Source organism: Ursus arctos, unplaced genomic scaffold (assembly GCF_023065955.2).
Source record: "Ursus arctos isolate Adak ecotype North America unplaced genomic scaffold, UrsArc2.0 scaffold_18, whole genome shotgun sequence".
In the NCBI taxonomy this organism is placed as follows: domain Eukaryota; kingdom Metazoa; phylum Chordata; class Mammalia; order Carnivora; family Ursidae; genus Ursus; species Ursus arctos.
Window position 1 is genome coordinate 43,538,972 of NW_026622852.1, and position 26,557 is coordinate 43,565,528.

The following is a 26,557-nucleotide window of genomic DNA, read 5'->3' on the forward strand; positions in this document are numbered from 1 at the left end:
GCTCATGGCGTCCCATCTCATCCTTCTGTACTGCGTCTGGTTTATTCCTCCCCATCCTCTGGGCTTTAGGCATCCCTTTTTGAAGGAAGCATTTCACAATTCCTCTAGTTTGTCTCATAGCCCAACAATGAGTTTAAATAACCTCCATTCTTCCCCTGCTATAGCCTGAAGTCACTGAACTGCTTCTCTATAATTCCCATCGACTCTAAGTTCCCTGAGAGCAGGGAGCTTCTCACTCTTTAGTTGCACATCCAGTGCCTGGCATATAGTAGGTAATCAATAAATACCTGTTGAGTAGATAAACAGAGGTCCCCCAGTGGCAAGAAACACTCCCCAAGCAGAAAGAGAGACAATAAGAATTTTTAATGCATGGAACGTCCTGCAGGGACTCTGGACAGACCCACAGGTAGCAGGAAGAGGCAGGGGTCCTGCAAACTCAATAACGTCTTGAAAAAAAAAAATTATAAAGACCCAAGCTTCCTCACTGCACCAATTCTCGGGGCCTCCTTCCTGTTGCTGAAGAGGCCAGATTGTCTCTCCAGAGGTCTCCTCCAGGGTCTGTTGCCGGAAGGAAGCTGAGTGTGGCAGGAGGAAGGAAGAAGATCAAAGGCCGCTTGGTCTCCACCTGAAAGCTCCTGCCTCGGGACTGACCACCATCCATAAGAAAAGAGTTTAAAAAGGAGAGACTTTGATAGAGCCAAATAATATCTTAGAAAAAATAAAAGATAGAGAAAAACGGATAATTCCAGTGGTTACAAAGTTCTCTGTCGGCTATCCACAAGAGAAAGAGTTTGCTTTGGCCTTGCTGGCAAGCCTCATCCGCCAGGCCCATCCTCAGCTGTCCCCCAGTTCCCCCCAGGCCCCAGGATCCACGAGAGTACTGCTCCCCCTCCCACGGAGAGTCTGTGTGCTCATGGAGGGCAGCGCCCTCCCTCACCGGCCCTTGGACTCCCCATACGTGTTTCGGGCCATGGACACCATCTTCTCCTCGCACGTGATTTTGGTGTCCTTGAGGATGCTGTACCACACCATACCCGCGGGCCGGACCTCCTCGCTGCGGCAGAAAAGGTAGGGCACGGTGTCCACGCGGCTCTGGATGTAAGCGCTTCGCAGGAGGCTGGAGCAGTGGCTGCTCACCCTCTCCAGTCGCCGCAGGATCAGGTGGGCCTTCCTGAAAGGGAGGACGAGACGGTGATGAAGAAGGAAGCCCAGACCAGGGTTTAAGCCTTTGAATGGTGAATAAAGGTCAACAGAGAAATGAGGACTTCCTGTCCCAACAATCTCCTATCCATTCCTGGCCCGAGTGTGGTATTTCAAACACCTACTCAAAAATCACCTCCGAATTTGTCCTCTTCGATTGTGCAATGTGTAAAAACTGACAGCTACATAGAACCTTAGATTCAGAATTTTCATTTCTAAGATATGAGAATCCCAGGAGTTATAAGGTCACCAGCTTTGGGACTCTGACCAAGAAGAAATTGTTATAATAATGATACCCAGCAATAACAATCACAACTAAAATTTACTGACACCTGCCACACTAGATGCAGAATGAGTGCTTTACCTACATTTTAAGATTTTATGTAATCTTCACAACAGCCCTGAACATACTGTTCTTTCCACCCACACCAAACGGATGTGGAGCCCACAGCTCAAAGACATGACATTGCGTGACCAAGGTCAAACATTCAGTTGACCACTGGGGCTGGGCATTCGGATCTAGGCCTGAACACCCACAAAGTCCCTCTCTAACTTCTGCTTTTGTGTTTCTCTAGTTCTCTCATATTCTTTCTTTTCTCACAGTCAGGAAATTTGGAAATCTTTCATCAAAGCCTTAATATCTAAGTCCCCAAATCAGATTCCTCTGTATCTCGTTTTTCTCATCTCTAAAATAGTGACGATGGTCTTAGCGTCATAAGCGGTGGTTAAGATCTACCATGAGTAATGCCCAAAGCCTGGCACAGCATAAGTTCCCAATAAATGATACCTAGGACTATAAAGAATTGTTATGATGGTGTCTTGGGATCAAGGTCACACCGAACACTAGTCTAAGCAAGAATCACCCTGTCCTGTGGTGATCATCATTGGTAACTTATCTAGATCCCTTTAACCAGTAACAGAGAGAGGATCCCTGAGGAGGTCTGACAGCTGCACAGAAAATTAAAGCTAGCAAGGATCTCTGACATCCTTGGGTTTCTCAATGATGGCACTATTGACATTTGGGCCAGATAGTTCTCTGTTGTGGCGGCTGTCTCGTAGGAAGTTTAGCAGCATTCCTGGGCCTCTGCCTATTAAATACCAGTAGCATTCCTTTGCCCCAGTCATAGCAATGCAATGGTCTCCAGACATTGGGAATTGTCCTCTTGGGGTGGAAAATCACCCCAACTGGGAACCACTGACCTAGACTAACCTACTCTTATTAAAGATGTGAAAACTGAGGCTCAGAGAGGGAAAGGGATATCCTTTTCCTGGGTCACACCACACGTTAGCTTCACCGTCAAGGTGCCTGTCACCATGTGAAATCCAATTTTCTCTACATTCTAGTATCTTCAAGATACCCAAGGGCTAAACGAGCAGCTCTCTCCTGCTGTCCTCTCCATGCCCCTCTGAGACCCCAGGAGGGAGGGTGTTTTACGACAACAGACCCCACAAATGGGAGACTGTGTTAGGCACCTGCATGGCAGCGGGAAAAGGGCCGGGCTTCTGTGTGTATGTTCTGTGGGCATGATTTATGAGGTACATTTCAAAAAGTCCTCTTTGTATAGTTCACCACTTGGGTGGAATATTTCCTGAGGTGCCAAGAATTCATAGCTTCATAATCACACTCGAGTTGCCACTCTGCCCACAGTCCTCTCTCTCTGCTGGCAGGCACCTCCCAACGAGGAGCTTGAGGAGTTCATTTCTCTCTCCTCCTGGTTTGAGCCCTTGCTCTGTTCCTTAATAGCTCTGTGTCCTTGGGAAATTTACGTAATGTCTCTAAACCCGTTTCTTCACTTGAAAAATGGGGCTGTTGTGAAGTTACAGGAGATAAAGTCATTGACTGATCATTTACTGAGCACTTATTTTATGGTAGGGCTCCCTTTTTGGTGTGAAACACAGACAGATGGAAAATTACAACACAGGTAGCAAAGGCAATGATAAGAGGAGGCATGGGGGCTGGGGGCGGGGAGGAAGTAGAAGAAGGTGCCTAGGTAGGAATGAGAATATTCAAGAAGACTTCCTAGTAGAAGGGCAACTTGTGTTGAGTCTCAAAAATGAGTAGGGGTTAAAGAAGACAGAGGCATACCAGGAAGCAGAGGTAAAAGCACAAAGATAAGGGACTGCATAGAAGTTCTGAGGATTTACGGCTGGGATACCAGGATTACCGTGGGTAAGTGGCGACACAGTGGGAAACTGGAGAAGTGGCAGGGTCCACACCATTGAAGCTTAGGAACTGGAGTGTTGGTTGTACAGAATAATGGCACGCCATCCAGGCTCTAGAGCCTGACTGCTCAGATTCAAATCCTGGCTCAGTCACTTACTAGCTCTGTGACATCGAGGGAATTGTTTAACCAGGTGTGACCCAGTTTCCTTATCCATGAAACGGGAATAATACCTGTATCTACCACAAAGTCTTGTTAAAAAAACAAAAAACAAAAAACCCAACAGCATTGACGAATCTGTAACAAGCCTTCAATAAATGTTATCTATGATTGTGGTCTGGAGAGTAAATAGGGGAGTAATTAAAGGGTTTTAAGGAGCAAAGTAATGCATTCAGAGCTGGACTATTTAAAAATGTTTCTGGCTGGCTTGAGGAGAATCAAACTGGGGGAAGGGCAAGACTGACAGCAAGAAACCAGGTAGGGCACACACCCAGGTGTTAAGTGTTTCCTACCATCGTACTTAAGGGTGCTGGTTTGCTTTTTCTGTGCTTTTAAAAAGCTACGTACTCCTTCTGCTTCCTCATTTATAAAAAGGGAGTAACATTCACCAACCTCATAAAGTTATAGTGAGGATTACATAAGTTAATACATACAAAACTCTTAGAAACATGTTCGGCACATCTTAAGTCCCTGACACAGGTTAGAAAGTATCACTACAACACCACCATCACCCGCCCCCCCCCCATCATCAGCCTTATTTGTGTCCTGGTGTAAGCCTAGAGCACCTTTATAAGTCAGTGGCAGGAGAGAGACAGAAATACAACAGCCTCTAATACGGGGTCAGAGTGCTGGGTTGGAGACATGCTGTGTGCTCTGAGAATATATAAAGTGGACATCTAATCATTAATTTGGGGGCTCCGAAATCTTCCCAAGGTATGTAACACCTGCACCAAGACTTCAATGATGAGACAGGTTTTTCAGGGAGACGGGGAGGCAGAGAAAAGAGCCCATCTAAAGTTAGACGAGAGAAAGCATGAACACCCAGTTCTTTGAAATGGTTAGCACAAAGAATGGGTGAGAGACTAGTCAGTTTGGCAGATACCAGACCATCAAGGCTCTTCAAAGTCATGGTGAAGGCAATGGAGAGTGGCTGTCTGCGGCAGACAGTCACAAAGACAAGCTACGAATATAAAATGAGGTGGAAAGGGAAATTCCTCCAACATTTCCAAATGCTTTGCCTCCAAAGGCCCAGCCACTTCCTCAGGGAGAATCTTGGAACTCAACTGAACCAAGCCTCCTTTTGAATGGATGGGGAAACTGAGGTCTGGAGTGAGAAAATAGTCTAAGGGAACACCTTACATTAGTAACAACAGCAGAGCAAGAACCAGAGCTCCTGATGTACAGAGCTAAATTGAAAAATCTGGCCCTGGAGTCACAGATTCAAATCCCAGCTCTATACCTTAACAACTATGTGGACCATCAGCGAGTTCTTCCATGCCGCTCTTAGTTATGGCATCAGGACAATGGAAGCAATAGCAGTGTTTTGCAGGGGGAGAGAGAGAACCTGAGTAATTTGCTTACTCTCAGTAAATGTTAGCCAAGATTCAAAGGCACATGCTGTAGTAGAAAGGACACAGGCTTCAGAGTCCATTAGGGAAGTCACTTCTCTGTAAGTCGGTTTGCCCATTTGTAAAATGGGATTAGAGGTGCTTATTTTGTAGGGCTGTTGTTAGGCTGAAATGAATGACTACCCTAGGCGTCCAGCACAGAAGTTTGTACACAATAGGCATGAAACCAGTTCTCAGTTCACTTAACTATCCCCGCTCTTTTCCCAACGCACACACTGCCTCAGACCTTGGCTTGCATTTAGCCAACAATGACAGGAGAAGTCAGAAGGTGACGCCATGGAGAGAAGGGTTGGAGGTGCTTAAAGGCCAGTGAGCAGGAGGACGGAGTGAGGGACCAAAGGCGAGAGTGCTGGGTAATAAATTTTAGGCAATGGAGATGCATAAATCAAAGGCCAGGCATGGTCCAAGCTTTCCCTGGAGAGGGAATCGTAGGTCAGAGTGACCACTTTTCTCAAACACCGGAAATGAAATCTTCCTCATTGGAGACAGGACCCAGGCCCGCTGGGACAGGAAACCAGAGGTGAAGGAGCCACTGCACATTAATTTATGGTTGTATTAGCAGGCGAGACTGAGACAGGAATGGCTTGTGGAGGAGTCAGGAGCTGAGTTCTGATGCCACTTCTCCGGGAACTATAGAACCTTTGACCGACCATTCTATTCCCAGCACCATTACCCAATCAGCTGTTGACACAGTTAGTGGATAGAGACCTAAATTCTAAGGGGGCCTTGGACTGGAGGGAAAAAAGGAGGCAGTAAGGAAACATTCCTATTGGTCTCTCCCCCTCCTCCCTATCTCCTTGAGTTGAACTTAAATATCTCTGTGTTCGCTGACCTCAAGCTTAATAAGAGTTGAGGGCATGACGTGGTTGCACAAAAATGGGACACACCCTCCAGAAGTAGATAGGGCAGATTAAGAGAAAGAATGACTTCATTCATATTGCCCTGGTCAGGCCACATCTGGAGAACCCCAGTCACTTCTGGTAACAGGGACATGTGCAAACTGTAGCCAAATCATGATGCTGAAGGTTGTCTCAAAAGCAAGGCTTAGGAGGAAGTGTGGAAAGCAGGAATGGAATGTGTCCACTGAAGGGGGATATGCAAACGGTTATGTTGTTCTAATAAATGAAGACGGGGGGGGGGACTGAAACTAAATATAATCCTCGCCACAATTATAGAGTTTGTACTTCAGTCCCAGTCTTTGGGTAGTAAAAGTGAGCCTCGGGCTGGTCATATGATTTGACCAGGGTTAGCAATGTAAGAATAGCATCTAGATCTCTGTTGCAAGGCACTCCAGTGTTATCAATGGTGTCACTCTAAAAAGGTGGCAAATTTTGACTTAATAAAAAACTTAAAACTAGAGTCCTCTAAGTATAGAATGGATCCTTCCATATCTCCAATGGGCTTCCTTCACCGGAGATGCTCAAATCAAGTATGTTTTAGAAAGGAGTCTTAGTCTGTTTGGGCTTCTGTAACAACATACCACAGACTGGGTAGCTTATAAACAATGCAGATTTAGTTCTCACAGTTCTGAAGGCTGGGAAGTCCAGGATCATGGCACTGGAAGATGTGGTGCAGTGGCTGGTGAGAGCTAGCTTCCCAGTCCATAGATGGTACTTTCTAGTTGTGCCTTCACATGGTGGAAAGGGTGAAGGATCTCTCTGGTCCCTCTTTTATAAGACTACTGATCCCATTCATGAGGGATCCACCCTCAAGACCTAATCACCTCCCAAAGGTCCCATCTCTTAACACGATTACCTTGCACATTAGATTTTGGACCTATGAATTTTGGGGGATACGACATTCAGACCAAAGCAGAGTCTAATGGTAGTAGAAATTGGAGAAGATTTTTGTTGTTTTTGTTTTTAACCTAAAAGGAGTTAGAGGCTTCGTTCACAGAGAAATACCATCTGATGGGCATCTGATGAGCACTTCACAACAGAACCTGGTGTGACACAACTGCCAACACATGGAGTTCCTGATGTGAGAGGACCACGTTCATTGAGGGTCTACTCATGCTTCAGAGTCATGCTGAAATTTCATCTTCCGGAAGTCTTCCAGATCTCGCCAGCTATCATAAGCCATCTTTCCCCCTTTGCTGCTGAAGCCTTTTATTTCTCTGTTGTGATACACATTATATTCTGCCTTAGTTGTATACAAATCTTGGGATGCGATGTATTATAATGGACAGGATGTTGGTTTGAATTTTGCATTTTGAAGTTATTTTGAATTCGGCCTCTGATAGTTACTAGCTGTGTAGCCTTCAACAATTTACTCAATTCCACTGATTCTCTCTTGCTTAATCTTCAAAATAGATGGTTCAGGAGATGAAATGACATATAAACGATTGGGCCCATAACAGGTGCTCAACTAATATCTCCCACCTGCTTTTTGGGCAGCATAGAGTCCCCCTGTTGCCCCGCTCCTGATTGTGCAAGAAGGAGAAATTAATAAGGGTAAATTGACTTGAACTGAGGAAATTCTCAGTCCCTAGCTTTCCAAATCCAGTAATTCTCAAGCAGGAATTGATAAAGGAAATGAAATGGCATAAGAGCATTGATGTAGACCAAGGGAAATAATCTGGTAAGTGGGCAAAATGTTTATATAGATTTGTTTATAAGAGCAAAGCATTTGGAAGAAAACTAGTTGCTTTTTAATAGAAGACTCAATTAACATATGATAGATTCATATAATTGCATGGATAAAGGGCCCTCCCAGATAACATATGTACATATGCATCCGTGAGAAAAGGCTTGTTATGTGTAAACAGGCAGAAAACAGAATATAGTGTAGATATTTACTGAACATAGCAGTGTTGGTGGAAATAGGGCTGTGGCTATAGATACAGGTATATCCTTAAGCCTATATCAGAGTCCCTATTCATGTGCATATCCATGTCATACCTGGAAAGCACACTGCTAATGATTTTATCTCTGGGTTGGGATTACTGGATTCAGAGGTGCAAAATTTTCACTTTCCATTTTATATACATCCACTTCACGTAGATGTTATCGAGTAAGAATTACTTTTAGAACAAAATACAATCAGGTAATTCCATTTTGAAAACATGTGTATACACACATATATTTTACAGTTGGTGTGACGAATTTGTGCGATGAAACAATGGTTTTATAGCTTCCCAATAGTTCACTGGAGTTATTTTCAGAATAAATCCACATCAAATCTAGCCTTGGACTACTCCCACAAAACAGAAATCCAGCAGCTCAAATACTGCCACCTGGATATGTATTTCAACACCAGGTTTGAAGTGTGATTTGTAAGATAAACAGTGAAAATATTTACATTTTATCTTCTCCTTTTTCTCTCACAAGAAAACATAAGACCTTCCCAAGAATTCACTCCTTAACTGATGGTAAGTATAACAGAGTCTCAACTAACTCAACGATTTCGGTGTGGAACTGACACAGACTTCAAGATAGCAGCCAACCTTGGTACACTATCAGTGGGAACACTGATCCATGGGACGCTTGTTCAAAGTCATACTGTGTTTTGTTTGTATTTATCCACCCTAGGACATCTTAAGTTATAAGAAATGCCACTGACTTAAGTAACCTTTTAAGAGAAGAATGTAACACTTAATGTGCACGTCCATTGTGCACTGCCCATCCTGATTTCAGAAATGTCAAAATATGCAGAAAAATTAAAAGCGCATCTGAGATCCATAGGAATATGGCCCTAGAGGCCTAAGTTTGCTTTTGTTCCCCAAATCCTAGAAATTCTAAAAGACTTAATCCATGATAGTTAAGGAAAGAGCTAATATAATCTTGAACTAAAAGAATGTACGGTGACATCAGATTTGCTTAGTTTCACTATGGATACAGCATAGGCTATGGATAGAGTTCATAGGATGTGCCAGCTCTTCTCAGATAGGAAAGGCTTCTTGTCTTGCTGTGTTGAGAAAAATCCCAGGCTGAACCAAGTCTGTGATGATTTCTGTGATCGATTAGCGATGTCTGCCATGGAAGCAAGAGAGGCTGAGGTAGTAAATACACTATTACCAGTCCAGAGAGATGAATTCACTGAAACAAAATCCCTTCAGTGCTTGCTCTCTTCTTCCTTCTCTGTCATTTCAGCCAAATGTAGCTGAGAGGATCGAGAAGCCCAAGAGTAGTCAAGGGTGTTCCGACTGAAGCAAATTCTGGTCCTTAGCCACCTATGAGCTCAGCTTCTCAGGTCTCCTAATAGGAACCGTATGGCTGGGACAGCTGGGTATCAGCAGGTCTTCTCTGAGCAGCTGTTTGTGGCACCTGTGGCTGTCACGGGAACCAGGCTCTGGAGGACACTGGCCTGATAGACTCATTAGGCAGACGTAAGAGATGCCCTTTTGTCACTAAATTTTATGGGGGTATGTGACTATAGATACAGGGAGAAGTAGAGAACATTTTGGGGTTTGGTGATTAGAGGCCAAGAGAATCCTAATCGAGTTCATCCTATGGTATGAGTCCTCCTGGGAAGAGCTCTTAACACCCTGGCCACCCTAGGTCCCTGAGAATCAGGACATTCTGGACTAGAGGGGAAAGGACAGCCAGGATGTGCTTGTTCTCTGTTTTTTTTTACGACCTTCAGGGCTTTCTGGTTTCCTGGCTTTCCAGCTGGAAGGGACTTTGGAGTCCAGCCTTTCTATGTTACAAATGGGGTCCAGAATGGCAATGGCATTTGTCCAAGGTCACACAGCAAGTGGATGGCAAACCTAGGACAGAAACCCAAGGTCCCTGGCTCCAGGGCAGTGTCTCACTCTCTCACCTTTACACTTTGAAACCATGCACATTTGCAAAACCTTCAGAGTCATGGCACATTTACCCAAACTGCTCCTCTGTTTAAAACCTTTACCTGGCTTTTGGGAGAAAGAACAAACTGAGCAGAGCTCATAAGAGCCATCATGACCTGCCCTCCGCTGAACTCCCAGCCTTGGGTTTTTTTTGCTTCGTTTTGTTTTCCCCTATCACCTTGAACTCTCTGTCCCAATGAGATTTGTACTTCCTGACTCAAGTGTATCCTCTTAACTACCCACCCTAACACTCAACTTTGTGCTGGCTGTTCCTTCTGATGAGAATATCCTCCTCCTTCCACCTGGAGGACTCCCGTTCATCCTTTGATGCTAGGCATAGACTTCCCTTTCTTCTCCACCGGATCCTCCTTTGAGGTCCAGGTCTGGATTAGCTGTGCCATCTATTCCCATCTAGAACCTCGTCACTCAAAATGTGCTTTAAGAACCAGCAACATGGGCATCACCTGAGAGCTTATTAGCAAAGCAGAATCTCAGGCCCATCCTAAGCCACAAAGTCCATGTGAATCTTAGCAAGGCTCTCAGGGGATTCTCATGCACACCCAAGTTGGAGAAGCACTGCTGTAAAACAAACTTCCCACCCTCTTTAGAGCATATGCTTCTTATAACATGTTTCGCTGCAACTGCCCACAGACTTTTTCTCACTAGATGCTGCTCCTTGGAAAGACAGGATCTGTCTTCTTCAGTCATACGTTTCCAGCCATAGCGCAGAGCCTGGCACATAGTAAACACATTAAATGATCAATGAATAAATAAACTAATGAAATGTGGTCTCCATGGGTCTCTTAATATTTCCAAGGACAATGCATTTTTTGATTGCTATTTTTGAGCTGGAAAGACAGAGTTCATGGAATTCAGTTGTTTCCAACTATGACCTATGGATCTTTAAGAGCTGAGAGAGAGACAGAGAGAGAGAGAGAGAGAGAGAGAGAGATCTAAGAGTCCCTTGGGATTGGGGGAAAGGGGATTTGAAATGGAGACCCAGCAGGTGGATCTTCTACCAGAACAACTGTGCAACCATCTGAGCCACAAATCCACTCATCCCATTATCCAATTATTTAACAAGTAATTATTTAGCACCCACTTACAAGAGTGACTAGGACATAAAGAATCACTAAGTACACACAAGCTGACATCCTAGTGCAGAAGAGAGATAACACAACAGTAAACACATGAGCAATGTGACATACTGAAACTAGTAGGTATGACCCAGAAAATAAAACATGAGAGTGTGATTGAGAGAACAGGTAGAACTTTTAGAGGATTCTCCGAGAAAGTAGCATTCTAGTTAAGACCTGTGGTTCTACGTAAGATCTATTTAGGAAAAAAAAAAAATCTACTGCTAAGAAGAAAGTACCACTGCCCTAGTTCATCCTGATCGTTTTATAGATGAGGAAACTGAGGGCTGGAGAGACCCTAGAGCCCAAGGTTGCACAATGAGTTCATTAGCAGTGTCAGGATAGATTAGGATGCAGCTATCTTGATTGCTGCTGACATGCCTGTGTGGGATGTTAGAGGAATCTCATATCCCCTCCAGAGACTAGAAAGACTGAGGAGGGAGGAAACTGGGTGACACCAATCGGGGTTGGCGGACAGTGACTGGTGACGGGTTGGCTGGAGGTTAGTGGGTTATCACAGTCCATTACCAAGTGGGTTGTCCTGCCTCTGTGGGAGGCCAGGCAGCCTTTCCAGAAGATTTATGTCCTAGAAGGTCATAAAGGAACCCAGAAGGCTGTAAAGACAAAGTCAGGAGTGGAGCTCTGGTTTAGCTTCCACCCAACTCTGAGCCCTGTGGGAAAGCCCAATAAAGTGGGATGCCTTTCCCTGTCCATGGGCAAGATGGCGGCCCAGATGACTCACACAGTAGCTTTCATCTGGGGCTCTGTGACTCTGCCTGTCTGCCCTCTTTTAGCTTTTATCTAAAGAAGCTTCCTTTCATGTGAAAGAGAAAAAGTTATAGTCCAGGACCCAATGGGCAGATAAGGTCTGTTCCAGGGAGAGGTCCCTTTTATCCCTGACCAAGCTCTCATCTGTTCCCAAGGGTCTCAAATCCTTGGAGAGATATTGCAAGCGTTCTAAGGGCTCAGGGTGAGAGCTCAGGGCAGAATCAGCCTTCCTATCAAACCGTGCAACTATGGGCAGCTTATTTAACCTCATGGGGCCTCCAATTCCTTATCATCCACAAAATGAGAATACCCCACCTTGCCCAGTTTACAGCGTAATTTTAAAGCTTTTAAAGCACGGAGTGCTGCCGACTGACTAAGTATTTCAGGAAGTCAGGTGATTCTTTCCAATGCTATCAGTTCCACTCTGCTCCAGAACACCACACTATCTCTCCTGGATTATTAAAAGAGCAGCCTCAAGGGCCTCACCACCTCCCTCCTGTTTTGACTCCTCTCCCCCGACCGACCGTCTAAGCTTCCAACTGCCATAAGAGTGATCTTTCTTCCCCTGAAGATCTGCCAATATCACCCCCTTGTGAAAAACAATTGAAAAGCTTCCCATTACTCTAGGGAGATAATCCGAACTCTTTAACCCTACTTACAGGGCATTCAGAACTGGCTCCCCTGACCCCTTCCTTCTTATCTCTTGCCACTCCTGCTGTCACACACTCTGCTCCAACTACAGGGAAATTCTTTCAGTTCCTCTACAGAGTGTTTACCAAAGTGTAGAAGGAGTTCCCCAGGGGCAGGAGAAAGGATTTTAGGTGGCACTCCAGAGGATCGCAGACCCAGCATTAAACAACGAATCACGCTGGGAAAGGCAGGCAGATTCTTTTTCATTCTCTTCCCCTCCTCCAGATTACTTTAAAAAAGAAAGTCTTGGCTTGATACTGTGTCTTCGGTACTTCTCTAACACTTGCTAACCTCCTTTTTATTTATTTTTTTAAAGATTTTATTTATTTATTTGACAGAGAGAGAGAGGGAGAGAGCACAAGCAGGGGGAGCAGCAGGCTGACGGAGAAGCAGGCTCCCGAGCTGAGCAGGGAGCCTGCCCAGAGCCTCAGGCTGTACTAGGATTGAAGAGCTCTGTTTTCTGTTTTTGTTTGTTTCCCTTCCATTGTATCAAGTGTTTACATTTAATTTTCTATTAAAGGTAGATGATGCTAATTTTCCCTTTATAAAATAATAACTGTTTTCAAATAGATTTTCAGTGAGAAGTGAATCTAAGAAATACCAAAACAAAAAGTGCTTAGGGTATGGTGATATGTCAAAAATCATAAAAGTGGCAGACAAATGATGAAAATTTGAGGAAAACCATGCCCTAATGTAACATTATCTTCTCTGTGCATTCCCCAGGCTCGTCACTCTGCCCTAAACCCTCCAATCCTTCTGTCCTTCTTCTTGTCTGACCCCTATTCGCTCTGTCAGCCTCAGTCTCAGCCCCTGGGAAGGCTTCACTGGGTTATCTAGACCAGATGTCTATGCCCTGTCTCCCTAAAGGGCTCTATTTTGTTGTCATTATACTTATTATTCCTATTCTTTGCAATTGCTTGTTTAATTACCTCCAACAGTAAGCTTCTCCCTTTTTGTCACTGCATGGTCAACAACCAACTGGTAAGAGGCGCTACTAAGTAAGTGATGAACGAATGAACGAACGAATGTATGTCGTGAGGCGTAACGCATGAAACACAGCACCATTTCATACACTACTTTATGAAGCTTCAGAAGAGAGTGACTGTGTCTTAGTTATGTTTGAATCCACCGTGGCTCCTAGTACAATGGTTGGCATAGTCACTGCGGGTGACAAAAATCATGTCTTAATACACATTGAATTTAGGAATGTATTTAGTCACAGTTACTAATGGATTTCATTCTAGAAAAACCCTAGATTTCTTCCTTCCTTTCTTCCTTTTCTTTTCTTTCTTTTGTTTTTTTTTAGAAAGGGAGAGAGAGAGAGAGAGAGAGAGGGAGGGAGGGAGGGAGTGGGGGGGGGGGTGGGGCAGAGGGAGAGGGAGAAAGAGAATCTCAAACAGGTTCCATGCCCAGTGCAGAGCCTGATGCAGGGCTTGATCTCATGACCCTAAGGTTATGACCTGAGCTGAAATCAAGAGTCAGACCCTTAATTGACTGAGACACCCAGGTGCCCTTAGAAAACCTCAGATTTCTTATGGAAGAGTGGGAAGAGCCCTAGATTTGAGGCCATGACCCTGCCACTATACCCTTCCATGATGCTGGTTAGAATACACTTCCTCCAGGAGTCCAAGGTTCCCACCTCTAACACTGAAGAAGGAAGGTGGGTGAGAGGAGTGAATGAGGGAAAGAGTGCTGATGTCTCTCTCTTATCTGACATTCCAGGAGTCTAAGAAGCTAAAATTCCAAGATTCTGTCATTCTCCCTGCCCATTTCCCATCTCTAACCCTGACATGACAAAGTGGATGACACTTATTAATTTGACAAAGCCCATTCTCAGCCTATGGGAAAAAAGGGTCTAGTAAAATCAGACAGAATCAAGAAGAATCCACCATTCCACTCATATTCCCACACCTGTTCATACCTGGGCCCCAGCTCATCCTCACTCCTCCAGACGAAGTCGCCGAACTTCTCGTAGTGGGAGTTGTAGTGGTGCTGGACTCGGAACAGCATTGAGGCTGAGACCTCCATCAGCGTGTTGTAAGCAGTCTGCTGCTCCTTTCCACTTGTGTACCCATTGTACAGATTGTAGATCTTGTCTGCTATCTCTGAGGGGAGAGAAGTGCCGGCACAGATCATGGGACAGTGGGAAAAAGTGAGGATGGAAACACGCAACAGGAAAGGCACATTTGTGTGGGAATTCACATGTGCGGTATCTGAGGGCAGACAGACCTTAATTCCATCCTGAACAGCATTGACTAGTTGGGTTCAGTTTTCCTATCTATCAACTGAAAATAACAATGTTTGTTCTGGAGGTGTGCTGGGAGGACAAAATTAAACAGTGAATGTAAAGCATTCAACACGGGGCCTGGCACAAAGTTAGTGCTCATAATTTGTAAGCTTCATTATTAACATACATTTGGTGCCCATGATTTAACATAAAATTTCAAAGAAGTGCAGAGGCTTATTAAATCAATGGTCTTGGACTCATCTCAACAGTCTACTTCTATTTCCCCTCTGTAATATTTCCAACACAGTTCTGTGATCAGGTCTACGAGGTCTTCTTCTTCTTTTTTTTTTTTTTAAGATATTATTTATTTATTTGACAGAGATAGAGACAGCCAGCGAGAGAGGGAACACAAGCAGGGGGAGCGGGAGAGGAAGAAGCAGGCTCCCAGTGGAGAAGCCTGATGTGGGGCTCAATCCCAGATCGCTGGTATCATGCCCTGAGCCGAAGGCAGATGCTCAACGACTGCGCCACCCAGGCGCCCCGGGTCTAAGAGGTCTTCATTCAAAAATTTTTCAGAGAAAAACCATGGCAATTCAAGGCAATTTGTACTCCTTCAGTCATTCCTAGGAACTGATGTAACTTAAAGTCATCATGGGTTGCTCCCTTGAATGGAAGGCCCATTCATTCACCTGTGAAGACTCAAATCAAGATCTGTGTACATCCCCAAGTCATCGCTAACAGTGATTGCCTCTAGAAGAATCATGGGAGGGAGGAGATTTTAGTTTGCAGTATTTCCACTCCGGTTTTTATTCCTAGGTCTTTTTTTTAACCACATGCATTTTTTTTAATGTAATGATGATGATGATGATGATAAAGGACCAGGAAACCCGCTCAAATCCCCTCACATTGGAGACACGATAGTTCCTCAATAGGGGGACCATCTCCTCTTGTCTGGTAGCACAAAGCCTGTAGTATTAAGCCATTTGTAGAAATGTCATTCTCTCTCCAGAGAGACTAGAATGTGAATTTCTGAAAGGTGAAGAGCGTATCTCTGCTGCATTGCTTGTATACCAGTGCTCTTAGAAAATATCCACTCAACTTGAAGTGAGCCATCAGGACTCACGATCTGTCACCCCATTCTTGCCAGTTCTGATGTAGAAATTATATTTACATGTTGGCTAAGAACTAAGCACCTGGTGCATCTGATTGATTGCTTCTAATTTTTTTAGGTACTTTGCCTGATGTTTACAGTGTCATGGGCCAGGAGCAGCAGAAAGGTTTAATCCTGCATGTGAACTCTCACTGACAGTCACTGACTGTAGCTCTATGCTGAGGAGTCTAAGGCCACCCCAGGCTAGATGGGGATGCATGCTATGATGAGGTAATGATATCTGCCATGGGCTTGGTGGTAAAGTGGTCCTCTACTGTCACTGATATGCCAGCTCTAGCATAGACTGAAGTGGAGAGAAGTGATTCATCTCTAAAAAGCCTAGGTTAAGGGGCAGGATACAGTCATGGGGCTCTGACTCTACCATTCCTTGCCTCTATGTCAGAACATAGACAAACATGATGAAAGAGGAGCAAGTCTTTCCAACGGCTAAGATATTGGTGGTCCATCTCAATTTTCTTCATGGCTTTGACTAATAGCTCCATGTGTCTCCTGTGCTCTTAGTCCCTTCCCTTTCTTCTCTCGGTGCCGATACGTGTATGAGGCAGGAATGGGGTAGCAGTTAGTGACTGCAGGGTGTAGAACTCAGAGGAAATACGGGAGAGACCTGGGAAGGGAAGAAATGGGCCACCTACCTTCTGCCTTGTTGTCATCCACCAGCGGACAGGCTGTCCTCAGGGTCACTGTGCTGAGCTCCGAGTGCCTCCCTCGTGTGTCCACAGCATACAAAGTGAACCTGCAGCACAGCAAGAAAACAGGGCACCGGGTTGTGACATTAGAGAAGGCCCTGGAAGGTGGAACACAAAATCACAGTACAGGAGCAGTGGCCAAAGGAAGTCAGGGAGGCTTAGGCTGTGAGAGAAAAGATTTAGAGAAAAAAACCATAAAGCATTTATTGGGCACCAATTGGGTCATGATCACCTGCACTTCACCACGAAGGAAACTGAGACTTTGATTTTCTATCTTTCCACGGTCTCACAGCTACTTGGGGACAGAGCAGTCTGAACCCTGGACTTCACAGGTGAACCCTAATGCTGTCTGGCATGGCTGGACATACTTTCATTCATCCACTGAACAAGTACCTCCTGAGTGTTAACTGTGTGCCAGGAGTTATTTTATTCCTATACCGTATGAGCTGGATACTATGGTTGCATTTTACCAGTAAGGACACTGGTTCCAAAGAGGTCAAGTAATTGACCTATTATTACATATTAAGTAAGTAGCAACAGGGGACCAGAACTTTGGTCTGCCTGAATCCAAAGATTATGTACTTAACCACACTGTCAAATCTAATTCCACCTTTTGTCTTTCGTTAGCTGGCTTGGAGTGCTGGCAAGGGTAAGGACGTGTGGGCCTGTACCGAAATACATGTCTTAAGAGGCCTAAACATGGGGTATGTTGGCCCCGTCTTCAGAAGGAAGGTAATCTATTCATCTGCTTTCTGGGGTTTTTGGCTTCTGCCTTTGGTGTAAGAACAATAGCACTGTGATGTGGGCATTCTCTCCCCTCCTGCTCTATCTCGGCATTATGAGTAGAGCTCAGTTCCAGTGCTTACTACATCCAGTACTGTTTTGGTCAAGAGAAGCAGTGGTGACAGAGGAAGGAGCCTGGTCTTGGAGATGGCCAGGCTGGGGTTCACGCTCTATTCTACTCCCTTGGTCTGTGGCCTCCGCTGAGTCACTTCACTTCTCTGTGCTTACTTCATCTCTCTGCATCAGGTATCTCTAAGGCTACACAGGGTGAGTTATGATTGAAAAGCCTTGCAGAGGGGTTAGAAATAAGATCACAAAGAAACTCCAGGATGTGAGAATAAAGCAAGTGGCAGAGTAGGGAGGTAAGGACAGTACTGAGTATTACTACCCTCACAACAACCCATCGAGAAGGTGGCAGAGGCAAGATCCGAACCGTAGCCTGCAGCTCTCAGAGGGCGTATACTTCGCGGCCTGAGTACAACGATCTCCTGGTATTTACCAGTACTGGCTATAGATAGTAGGCAATCGGCAAATATTTGAGTAAATGAATGAACCTGAGCATATCACACCTCATTTCTTAATCATTTCTACCTCAACAAAATGGGGATGCTTGTAGAGATAATGCATGACGGTCTCAAAGATTACATCGAGCGATACATGAGAAATGGCTTGTAAGCTGCAGAGTTTTATAAAGACCATGTAAATACCACTTACTTGTACAAGAGTACACATTTAAAAAATGCTTTCTTGGAGAAGAGGAGATGCATTTCAACTGAGAGAAACATGGAAGGATGTAGTGAATGGAATATGTGAGTGAGCCTGAAAACATGAGGAGCTGGAAAATGTTTTTAAACACTACTTTCCCATTGGCTACTTATGTTTTCCTGGTACTTCTGCAATACATGTCCTCCACCAAGAGGGTCACCTCTCTGCTTCGCTGCTCAGCCAAGCAGCATGAATAACAGCATGCTGGGGAGGAAGCAGCCTTAGACTTTCAAGTTCTAAAACCTGGGTGGAAATCTTGCTTTCCCCAGCTGCTGGCTGAGTATCCTCTGGGCCTCAGTCTCTGTCATAAGGGCGGAATTACCCATTTCTCACAAGTTTGGGACCAAGACTCCACGCTTCAATCATGCAGCAGGCCTGGCTCCATCTTTGCTCCCTAAAAGGTAGCTTCTATTTGTATTATTAGAGTAACCAAACGTGTCAGTGGAGGCCTCGGGACGGAGGAGGCCTCAGGCCACCCTGCTGGCGGGCACTGAGGGGTGGAAAAAGAGGAAGACGTCAACCTCACAGGCTTGGGTCAAAAGTCGCAAGGCCAAGCGCTTTCTGCCCGTCTCAGCTGTAATTGTAGAACTGTCCCAGGGACACATCTGAAAGCTGTTAGGAGACCAGGGAGGGCTTGGAGGTCTTTGTGGGGGGAAGAAAGTGGCGGCCCCTAATGTGGAGAAGCTGGGGTGGGCGGAGACTGAGAAGCAGACACAGGGACACACCCACAGTGCAGAGTGGAAAGTGGGGACGGAGAGAGACAGAGAGGGCACAGGCAGACCTCAGTGTTCCTCAAGGCATTTAAGAAGGGTGCTAGCTACCTTCTGCTCAGTTCTTCCATCTTCTCTTTGCCCAGTGAAGCAGGCTGAGATCCACTGATAATTTGAACTGAACCCCTGAGCAGGCGCCAAACTCCATATCCATATTTACAGGTGGGGAAATGGAGGCCCAGAGAGGAAAGAGTCTTCATAAGTTCAGAGTAGACACTGGCTTTCCCCTGGTGCTCCTTCTATACACTACCCGGCTTCTGGTACAAGTGGTTGATTTAGGTCTCACTGCACCTATCGGATACTTTTATTACAAAAGAGGTGGTTTCAAGGATGTAGCGGGATGGGCTCTTTAGGAACCTGAAGCTCCAGGCTCAAACCCTTGCTATTTCTTCCTCCGACTTTGTTTTAGGGGAAAGAACACCGGCCAAGTTGCCTCAAACAAACAAAACAAACAAAGAGAAACACCCGTAAGTACATAGAACAAACTGGTGGTTGTCAGGGGGGTGGGGTGTAAGGGAGAAGCAAAATGGGTGACGGGAAGTAGGAGGTACTGCCTTCCAGTTATGACTAAGACAGGCGGAGGAAAGGGAGGGAATGTAGTCGATGGTATCATAATGCCCTTGCATGGTGACAGACAGTAGCTACAGCTGTGGTGAGCACAGCATAATGTAGAAAGTTACCAAACCACTATGTCGTACATCTAAAACTAATGTAATGTAGTATGTCAACTATTCTTCAATTAAAAAAAAAAAAACACAACTGAGTTCATGTCCCAGATTTTTCACAGACTGTGGCCTGTGCGATCTTGGCAATAAGGCTTCAGTGTACTGCAATTTCAATGTGGGGGGAAGTGCCTTGGGATTGACGACACAGATGCAAAGTGTTTTTCAATGTTTCTTCATCACCCTCAGGACTAAATCTAAACTCCCTACTACAGGCTCCCAATGCAGCTCCTTGATCTTCACTCGTTTGACAGTACTGTGTCACTGAACCTCAAACCAACGCTGGCCACACATCCAACCTGGTTTACCGGTCTTCGCTTCCTATTCTGTTTTACGGTAGGACCGTATCCAACTGCTAACAGTTCCAGACATGGATTCTATCTCTTGGCCTTTGCACATGCTACACCCTCTGTCTGGCTCATCCCTCCTTTTCTCCACCCATGGTGCCCTGTGACCGCAGATGCCGCATGACTGGGTTACGGCTCATACACTTCTCTCTCGCCCCTGTGAGTATGTATCTTGAGGACCAGAGTCTGGCTCTGCCCATCTCTATCCACCCATCTACATCTGGTGCTCGGACACCTAAATCATGCAATCCTCGGCGAATACTTTCCAGAATGAATGACAGACTGAATGAATGACTCAATCGACTATGAAGTAGTTCCCTTGTCTGGAAATCTGCTTCCCCTTCTGTGAAGTGAACAAAAAGGGATTTGGCTGAAAGGTCATTATAAGAGGTGGAATGACAGAATGGCTAAAAGCATGAACCTGGAATCAGACAATTTGGTTTTAAATTCTGGCTCCCCATTTATTGACTGTGTGAGGCCTTTTTACTCACCTGTAAAATAGGAATCATGATTTTAAAACCCACTGTATAGGGTAGTTGTTGGAATAAAGAGAGGTGTGGGTAAGTGCTTGCTATGATGCCTGGCATGTGCTAAGACTCAATGAGAGACAGTCACGGGTATTATTATCAATAGTATTGTTATCATGACACTGCACAAGGGTTTGACCCCCCCTTTCCCGCAGACATCCAGAATAAGTTGTCCTAGTGGAAATCAGAGGAGAGTAGGTGGAGAGGAAGCTGTTGTTGGTCCCATCCAAGACCCCCAGACCCCCTCGCAGCAGGGGTGAGAGAATGAAACCGAGAAGTTAATTGGCGGTGAGAGCTTCTCACGGATCTGACAGGGGGTAAGAGCAGGGATAGAGCCCCAGAGGCCCACATCAGGACCAGGTCCCCGAGAGTACGGGAGAATGCGTTTGAAGTCTCCAGGCCAACGCCTGCTCTTCCCCAGCCGCCACATGATTTAGGCATTCTGGGGAGGCAAAATTCTCCTTGCTGATTTGAAGGGAAACAGATGTTTCCAGGCCAGAGGCCCTGGTCTTGTAAAATGCTCCTTCCCCCCACACAACTTTGGCAAACAACTTCCCGTTAGTTTAAACCCCCTCCACCCCCACCCCACTGCCCAACACCCAACCTACCATCACTCCCCTCCCTGCCATTCCCAGCACAATGTAGCAGTCAGTGTGGTGGGAAAAACACGGAGTCCCAGCTCTGGCTCTTCATCTGAACAGCTGGATCACCAGGGATACCTACCTGCCCTTCCTGTCTCCACAGTGAGAAAACTAAACCAGCATCATTTCTAAGGATAGGCCAGATCTTAGGGACTGAAGTTGTTTTTTGTTTTTGTTTTTTCCCCCCTCTGAAAGAGTTGGTATTATTCATTCTATATCTTTCTCCATTGCAGTCAATAGCAAAGAGCATGGGATTGCATATTGAACTGCTCTGGCTTTGAATCTAGCTAGACTCTATCAACTACTGGGCAAATAGTGACTTAACCATGGGCCTTGGTTTCCTTATCTGTAAAATGGGACAAAGGTTCCATCTCATGGGGTTGTGAGAATTAAATCAGAATTCAATTCCCTCGTCCACATTTTAGGTTTCTTATGAATGAAATCAAGTGTCATACCTCTTCCCTCGGACTACCCAAAATGCACAGAACAGTTTGGACCCAGAGTAGGTGTGCAATAATGTTTTTAAGCAATTATCGGCAGGAAGACTAGCTAGACACTGGGCAGTCCAAAGACTTGGGTTCTTAATCCGTCTCTGCTTTAGTCGCAGAAAGATCATTCTCATTTCTGTGATCAAAAGGAAGCAGGGTGCGTCATGGTTGGAACAAATCTAGGAGCCTGACTACTTGAGTTCAAATGTTGGTTGTACAACCTACTTTTTTTGACCTTGGGCAAGTTAATTAACCTCTCTGTTCTTTAGTGTATCTTGTCTTTAAAACGTGGGTGAAAATAAAAATAAAATGAAGTGTGGGTGATAATATTACCTCCTTCAAAGGGACGCTGAAGGAATAAAGTACTGCCTGGCACACGGGAAGTGCTACGTAAGCAATTCACCACTATTCGATGTGTGTGTTTAATTTTTTTCTCTATTCTATAATGGATTTAAAAGTCAGCCCCCTCCCCCAATTCTTTAGCATCGCTCTCATTGAGATGTGGGGGTTCTATGTCCTTTCACTTTGAATGCTGGTGGCTTCGGGAATGTTTTGACCAATAGAGCACAGCAGAAGGGATGCTGTGCGACTTTTCAGTCTGGATCACGAAAGGCTCGGTGACTTCTACCTTGCTCGCTGAAACATACTTGCTCGGAGCCCTGAGCCTCCATGCAAGACATACAGCTATGCCGAGGCCACCCTAGGGTGAGGAAGCCGGGCCACATGGAGGGAGAGGTTACAGCAGGCGCGTCAGCAGTCCTGGTGTTCAGGTCATCCAGGCCCAGGCCCCAGCTGGGAAAGTAAAGGAACCTTCAGGTAATGTCAGCCCAAGCGGTCATGTCACTCATCCCGCAGCTCATGCTCCAGACTTCATGAAGGAAAGACAGCCGAGTCCGTTGTGCCCTGTCTCGGTGCCTGACCCACAGAATCCATTAGCGTAATCAAACAGTTTGTTTGAAGCCACTCAGTTTTGGGGTCATTTATTACGTCATCAACAGTAACTCCAACAACTTCCAAGCATCTACAGCCAGGGTCAGCAAACCACGACCCATGGCCAAATCTGGCCTGCCGCATGTTTCTGTAAATAAGGTTTTAATGGAGCACAGCCACACTCATTTTCTTAAAAACGTATTTTCTGTGGATGCTTTCACACTACAGTGGCACAGCTGAGTAGCTGCAACAGAGACCATATGACTCACAGAGCCTAAAATATTCACGATCTGGACCTCTAGAGAGAAGTTTGTGGACCCCTGAGCTAAAGTTTTGCCAGTGCTTAACATAAAATCATTTGTCTGCATTATTTCCCAGGATTAGAAATCATTCTTGTCTTACAGATAGGCTCAGTGAGTTCAGGTGACCTATCCAAGGTCACACAGCTCTCTTGACCTCAGGTCTCACGTCACGACTGCTTGCTGAGGATCTGGACACTGGTTTGGGTTCCGACACTGAATAAGCAGGGTGATGGCCCTGGGCAAGTTCCACTGGGCTCTGCTCTCAGTTTCCCAGCCTGTGAAATGAGGGCACTGGTGTGAACGGGCTGACGGAATTCAGATGCCCAAAGTTTTCCCCAGCTGGGCGCTGGCCGTCAGGACTATCAAAGTAAGACTTGAGAATGAACAGCGAGGGGCTGCTGTGGGTCCCTGCTCTGTTCTACACGCAGCCCACCTACTCCCCAGCACCAAAAACCAACCTTTTCATCCTCCCAACTTGGGCGGACAACTCGTGCTCTCTGCCAACATAAATATTTAATTCCAGTGCCCAGCACGGAGAGACCATCGTGGTATTAAGGACTCCAGTGCTGGTTTCTACTTTCAAAACAACCCCGGTCTGAGGCATGATTGGGAGGCTGCGCCTGGGACAAAGGTGAGGCAGTCTGTGGCTATACTCCAAACAACAACTCCTCCACTTGCCCTCCCTTCAACTCCTCCAGCTGCATGAGCTAACAGGTAAAGAATCAGGGGAGTGGGGGGAAGCCAGCAGAGAGAGCTCTGGGGGAAGGCCAAGCCTGGAACCGGTGCTGGTGCTAAGCTCAGCAGAGGCAACGACAATCTAGAATAAGTACCAGACACCCACTGCTCTGCCTGTCAAAGGCCCCCCAATTCACCGGGATGTGAACGTTACTGTAAATGTCATAGTGCCAACACCACAGGGACTCAGAAATGAATGACTATAGTAATGACATTTAAAATGAGATACACATAAATTGACTTAAAATTAAAGTGTGTTGAGCATATCTCCAGTATCCGACTGAGGAATGGATGATTATCACAGCTGCTCTGCCCACTGTGCGCCTGGCATTAGTGGGGCACCTGTTAGGTGCCGAGCACTCTGCTAAGCAGGACAGAAACACTTATGGAGAGAAGAGTGTGGTCCTTGCTTTCCAGGAACTCACAGCAGAGCAGGGAGATGGGGTCAAGTGAGTAAGCAATGGGATGCAGTGCTAGGGGCACTACAATAAAAATTTATTCTTATCTTTACGTTTCCTTCAGGTGTGTTCCTTCTTCCTTCTTTAAACAATGGACTAAGTTTGGATATGCATTCGAAGACTGTCTGGATTCCTTGTCAGCTGCAACCTACAGGGAATGCCAACCACCTATGAAGAACACAAAAGGGTGACAGTCCTTATACTCCACACCCTGAAAGCCTTAGAGGAGTGAACATGCCAAAGGATTTTAACATACAAAACTAGGTAAATGGTCCATTTGAGCGCATGCATTCACCGATCAAGTATAACCTGACCTCTCTCGAAAGGAAAATTCAGGTTGGCACTCGGCTTGGCTTTAGCAGTTGCTCTTGTCCCTCTTCCTTTTCTTCTTCTTGTCTGTCTCTTCCCTTTCCTGTCCCTCCCCTTCTCCTTCTCCTCTTTTTTCAGTGAGTGGCCTACATGATAACACACAGACTGACCACTGCTCTTAATTGGAGGATGTTCATCTTTTAACAGGTTGTTTTAGGGCAAAGCAGACACAGACTAATTTTATGGTTTCAAATCAAGGAATGAATTAAGCATGGGATGACTTATTATTCCCTTTCAATTTATATTCTTGGGATCTTTAAAGCAAACTGTGGCCTTTTTCCTATATCTTTATTATATACTGGACAGCCTCTCTAATATCCAGAGAAAAACAATTTTTAAATGACTTCAGTTATAGGAATTTTTTTGCAGGAAAGTATAACTTAGAAATATGTTGCATTGAGAGACAGAGGGCATGTTTTGGAGGTTTAACCTTGTCTTTAACTAGCTATGTGGTTTAGGTCAGATTATTTGACCTCTCTGTAGCTTGGGTACTATTGATAACCCCACAGGGACACCGTGAGGGCCAAATGTTCATTACGGATGTGAAAGTGCCTTAGAGATCCCACACACATTTCCTGGGCACTCACTCTGTGTCAGACATTGTGTTGGGGGCTTTTACACAGTTGTCTTCTGTTCTCTTTAAAACCGCCTAAGGGGTGTGTATTGTTAAATCAATTTTACAAGGAGGCAAAGAAGCCATGGAAATTTAAATTGACTTTTCTAAGGTTGCACAGATAGTTCAGCCAGGCCCCAGCGTACATCTCCCAACTCAAAGTTCAGTGCTATTTCCAAATAGATAGAATTGGTAGCTATTCATTGGTCCCAACTGGGTCTTGAGTCACAGTTTGGAGGAGGTTAGAGTTAGGAGGATGAACTCCATGTTCCCAACTTTTGACAAGGAAGAGTTCTTAGTACAGCAACACCAATACCCGTCATTCCCTTTCAACACTGACAATACTCCTCTTCCCGTGTCTGACCCTGAAGTCTTTCTCTTCGTCCTTGGTGCCTTTTGAAATTGCATTTTGCCAAAGCCAAGCTCAGAAGAGAGGAGGCCAAGCAGAGGCCCCCAACTTGGATTTACCCTTGGACATTAAGACAGGAAACACTATAGGCAGGATGGTTCTTAACTACTTAAGTTGAGCTCAGTTTCCACCTGATGCATGAACAGCGTTTTCCCACAGGTTGGAGGAATAGGTGAGGGCAGAAGGACCAAGCTCTGCACTTGGCAATCTGAAGGACTCAATTTGTATCATAGCTGTCTTTTACCTGTTCCTATTTCCATTGGTTGAGAGCCTTGGTTTCCGTATCAGTAAAATGGAGTTAACAATATCTGCCGCACGAGATTGTTGTAAGAATTAAATAACAAGGAATCACCTAGAACAGTGCTTGGTGCAATAAATATTATCTTGCTTGTCTTGCTTATTTATAGTACTCGAATGGAATAAAGTGGAAACAAGGCTTCTTGAAATCAAACCCCTGGGCAAAAGCAATCCTCCTGGAGGGTATTATGGTAATCAGACCACTGGTTTTCATAAGGTTTGGTTAGAACTCCAGCTCAGTCACTGGGTGTGTAGGCAAATTACACCATGTCTCTGAGCCTCATTTTCCTCATCAGATATCTGCTTTCTCTCCCCAGGCAAATATTAACACAAATAAACAACTGGGATTACATCAAACTGAAAAGCTTTTGCACAGTGGAAAAAAAAAAACTATCAACAAAATGAAAAAGCAACTTACTGAATGGGAGAAGATATTTGCAAATGACACATCCAATAAGAGGTTAATATCCAAAATATCAAGAACTCAAACAACTCAACACCAAGAAAACAATCAGATTGAAAAATGGGCAGAGGACCTGAATAGACATTTTTCCAAAGCAGACATACAGATGGCCAGCAGACACATGAAAAGATGTTCAACATCACTCTTCATCAAAGAAATGTAAATCAAAACCACAATGAAATATCACCTCACATCAGTCGGAATGGCTAGTATCAAAAAGACATGGAATAACAAGTTTTGATGAGGATGTGGAGAAAAAGGAACCCTTGTGCACTGCTGATGGGAATGCCGACTGGTGCAGACACTGTGGAAAACAGTATGGCGGTTCCTCAAAAAATTAAAAATAGAACTACCGTATGATCCAGTAATTGCATTTCTGAATATCTACTCAAGGAAAATGAAAACACTAATACAAAAGGATATATATACCCCTATGTTTATTGCAGCATTACTTACAATAACCAAGACATGGAAGCAATCTAAG

At 45.1% G+C, this 26,557-nt stretch overlaps 1 protein-coding gene across 3 annotated transcripts in view; it reads right to left on the reverse strand.

Moving 5' to 3' along the window:
• Positions 1–346: 346 nt before the first annotated feature.
• The window catches only part of ASTN2 (astrotactin 2), an 844,134-nt gene continuing 817,923 nt past the window's right edge, over positions 347–26,557 (reverse strand). For all 3 annotated transcript variants that reach the window (XM_044389549.3, XM_026513856.4, XM_026513855.4), the window contains 3 exons: positions 16,401–16,501; positions 14,292–14,475; positions 347–1,171 (listed from right to left, as the gene is read on the reverse strand). In XM_044389549.3, coding sequence (XP_044245484.1) covers positions 934–1,171; positions 14,292–14,475; positions 16,401–16,501 — 523 coding nt within the window. In that variant the 3' untranslated portion in view covers positions 347–933. The remainder of the gene's footprint in view (positions 1,172–14,291; positions 14,476–16,400; positions 16,502–26,557) is intronic.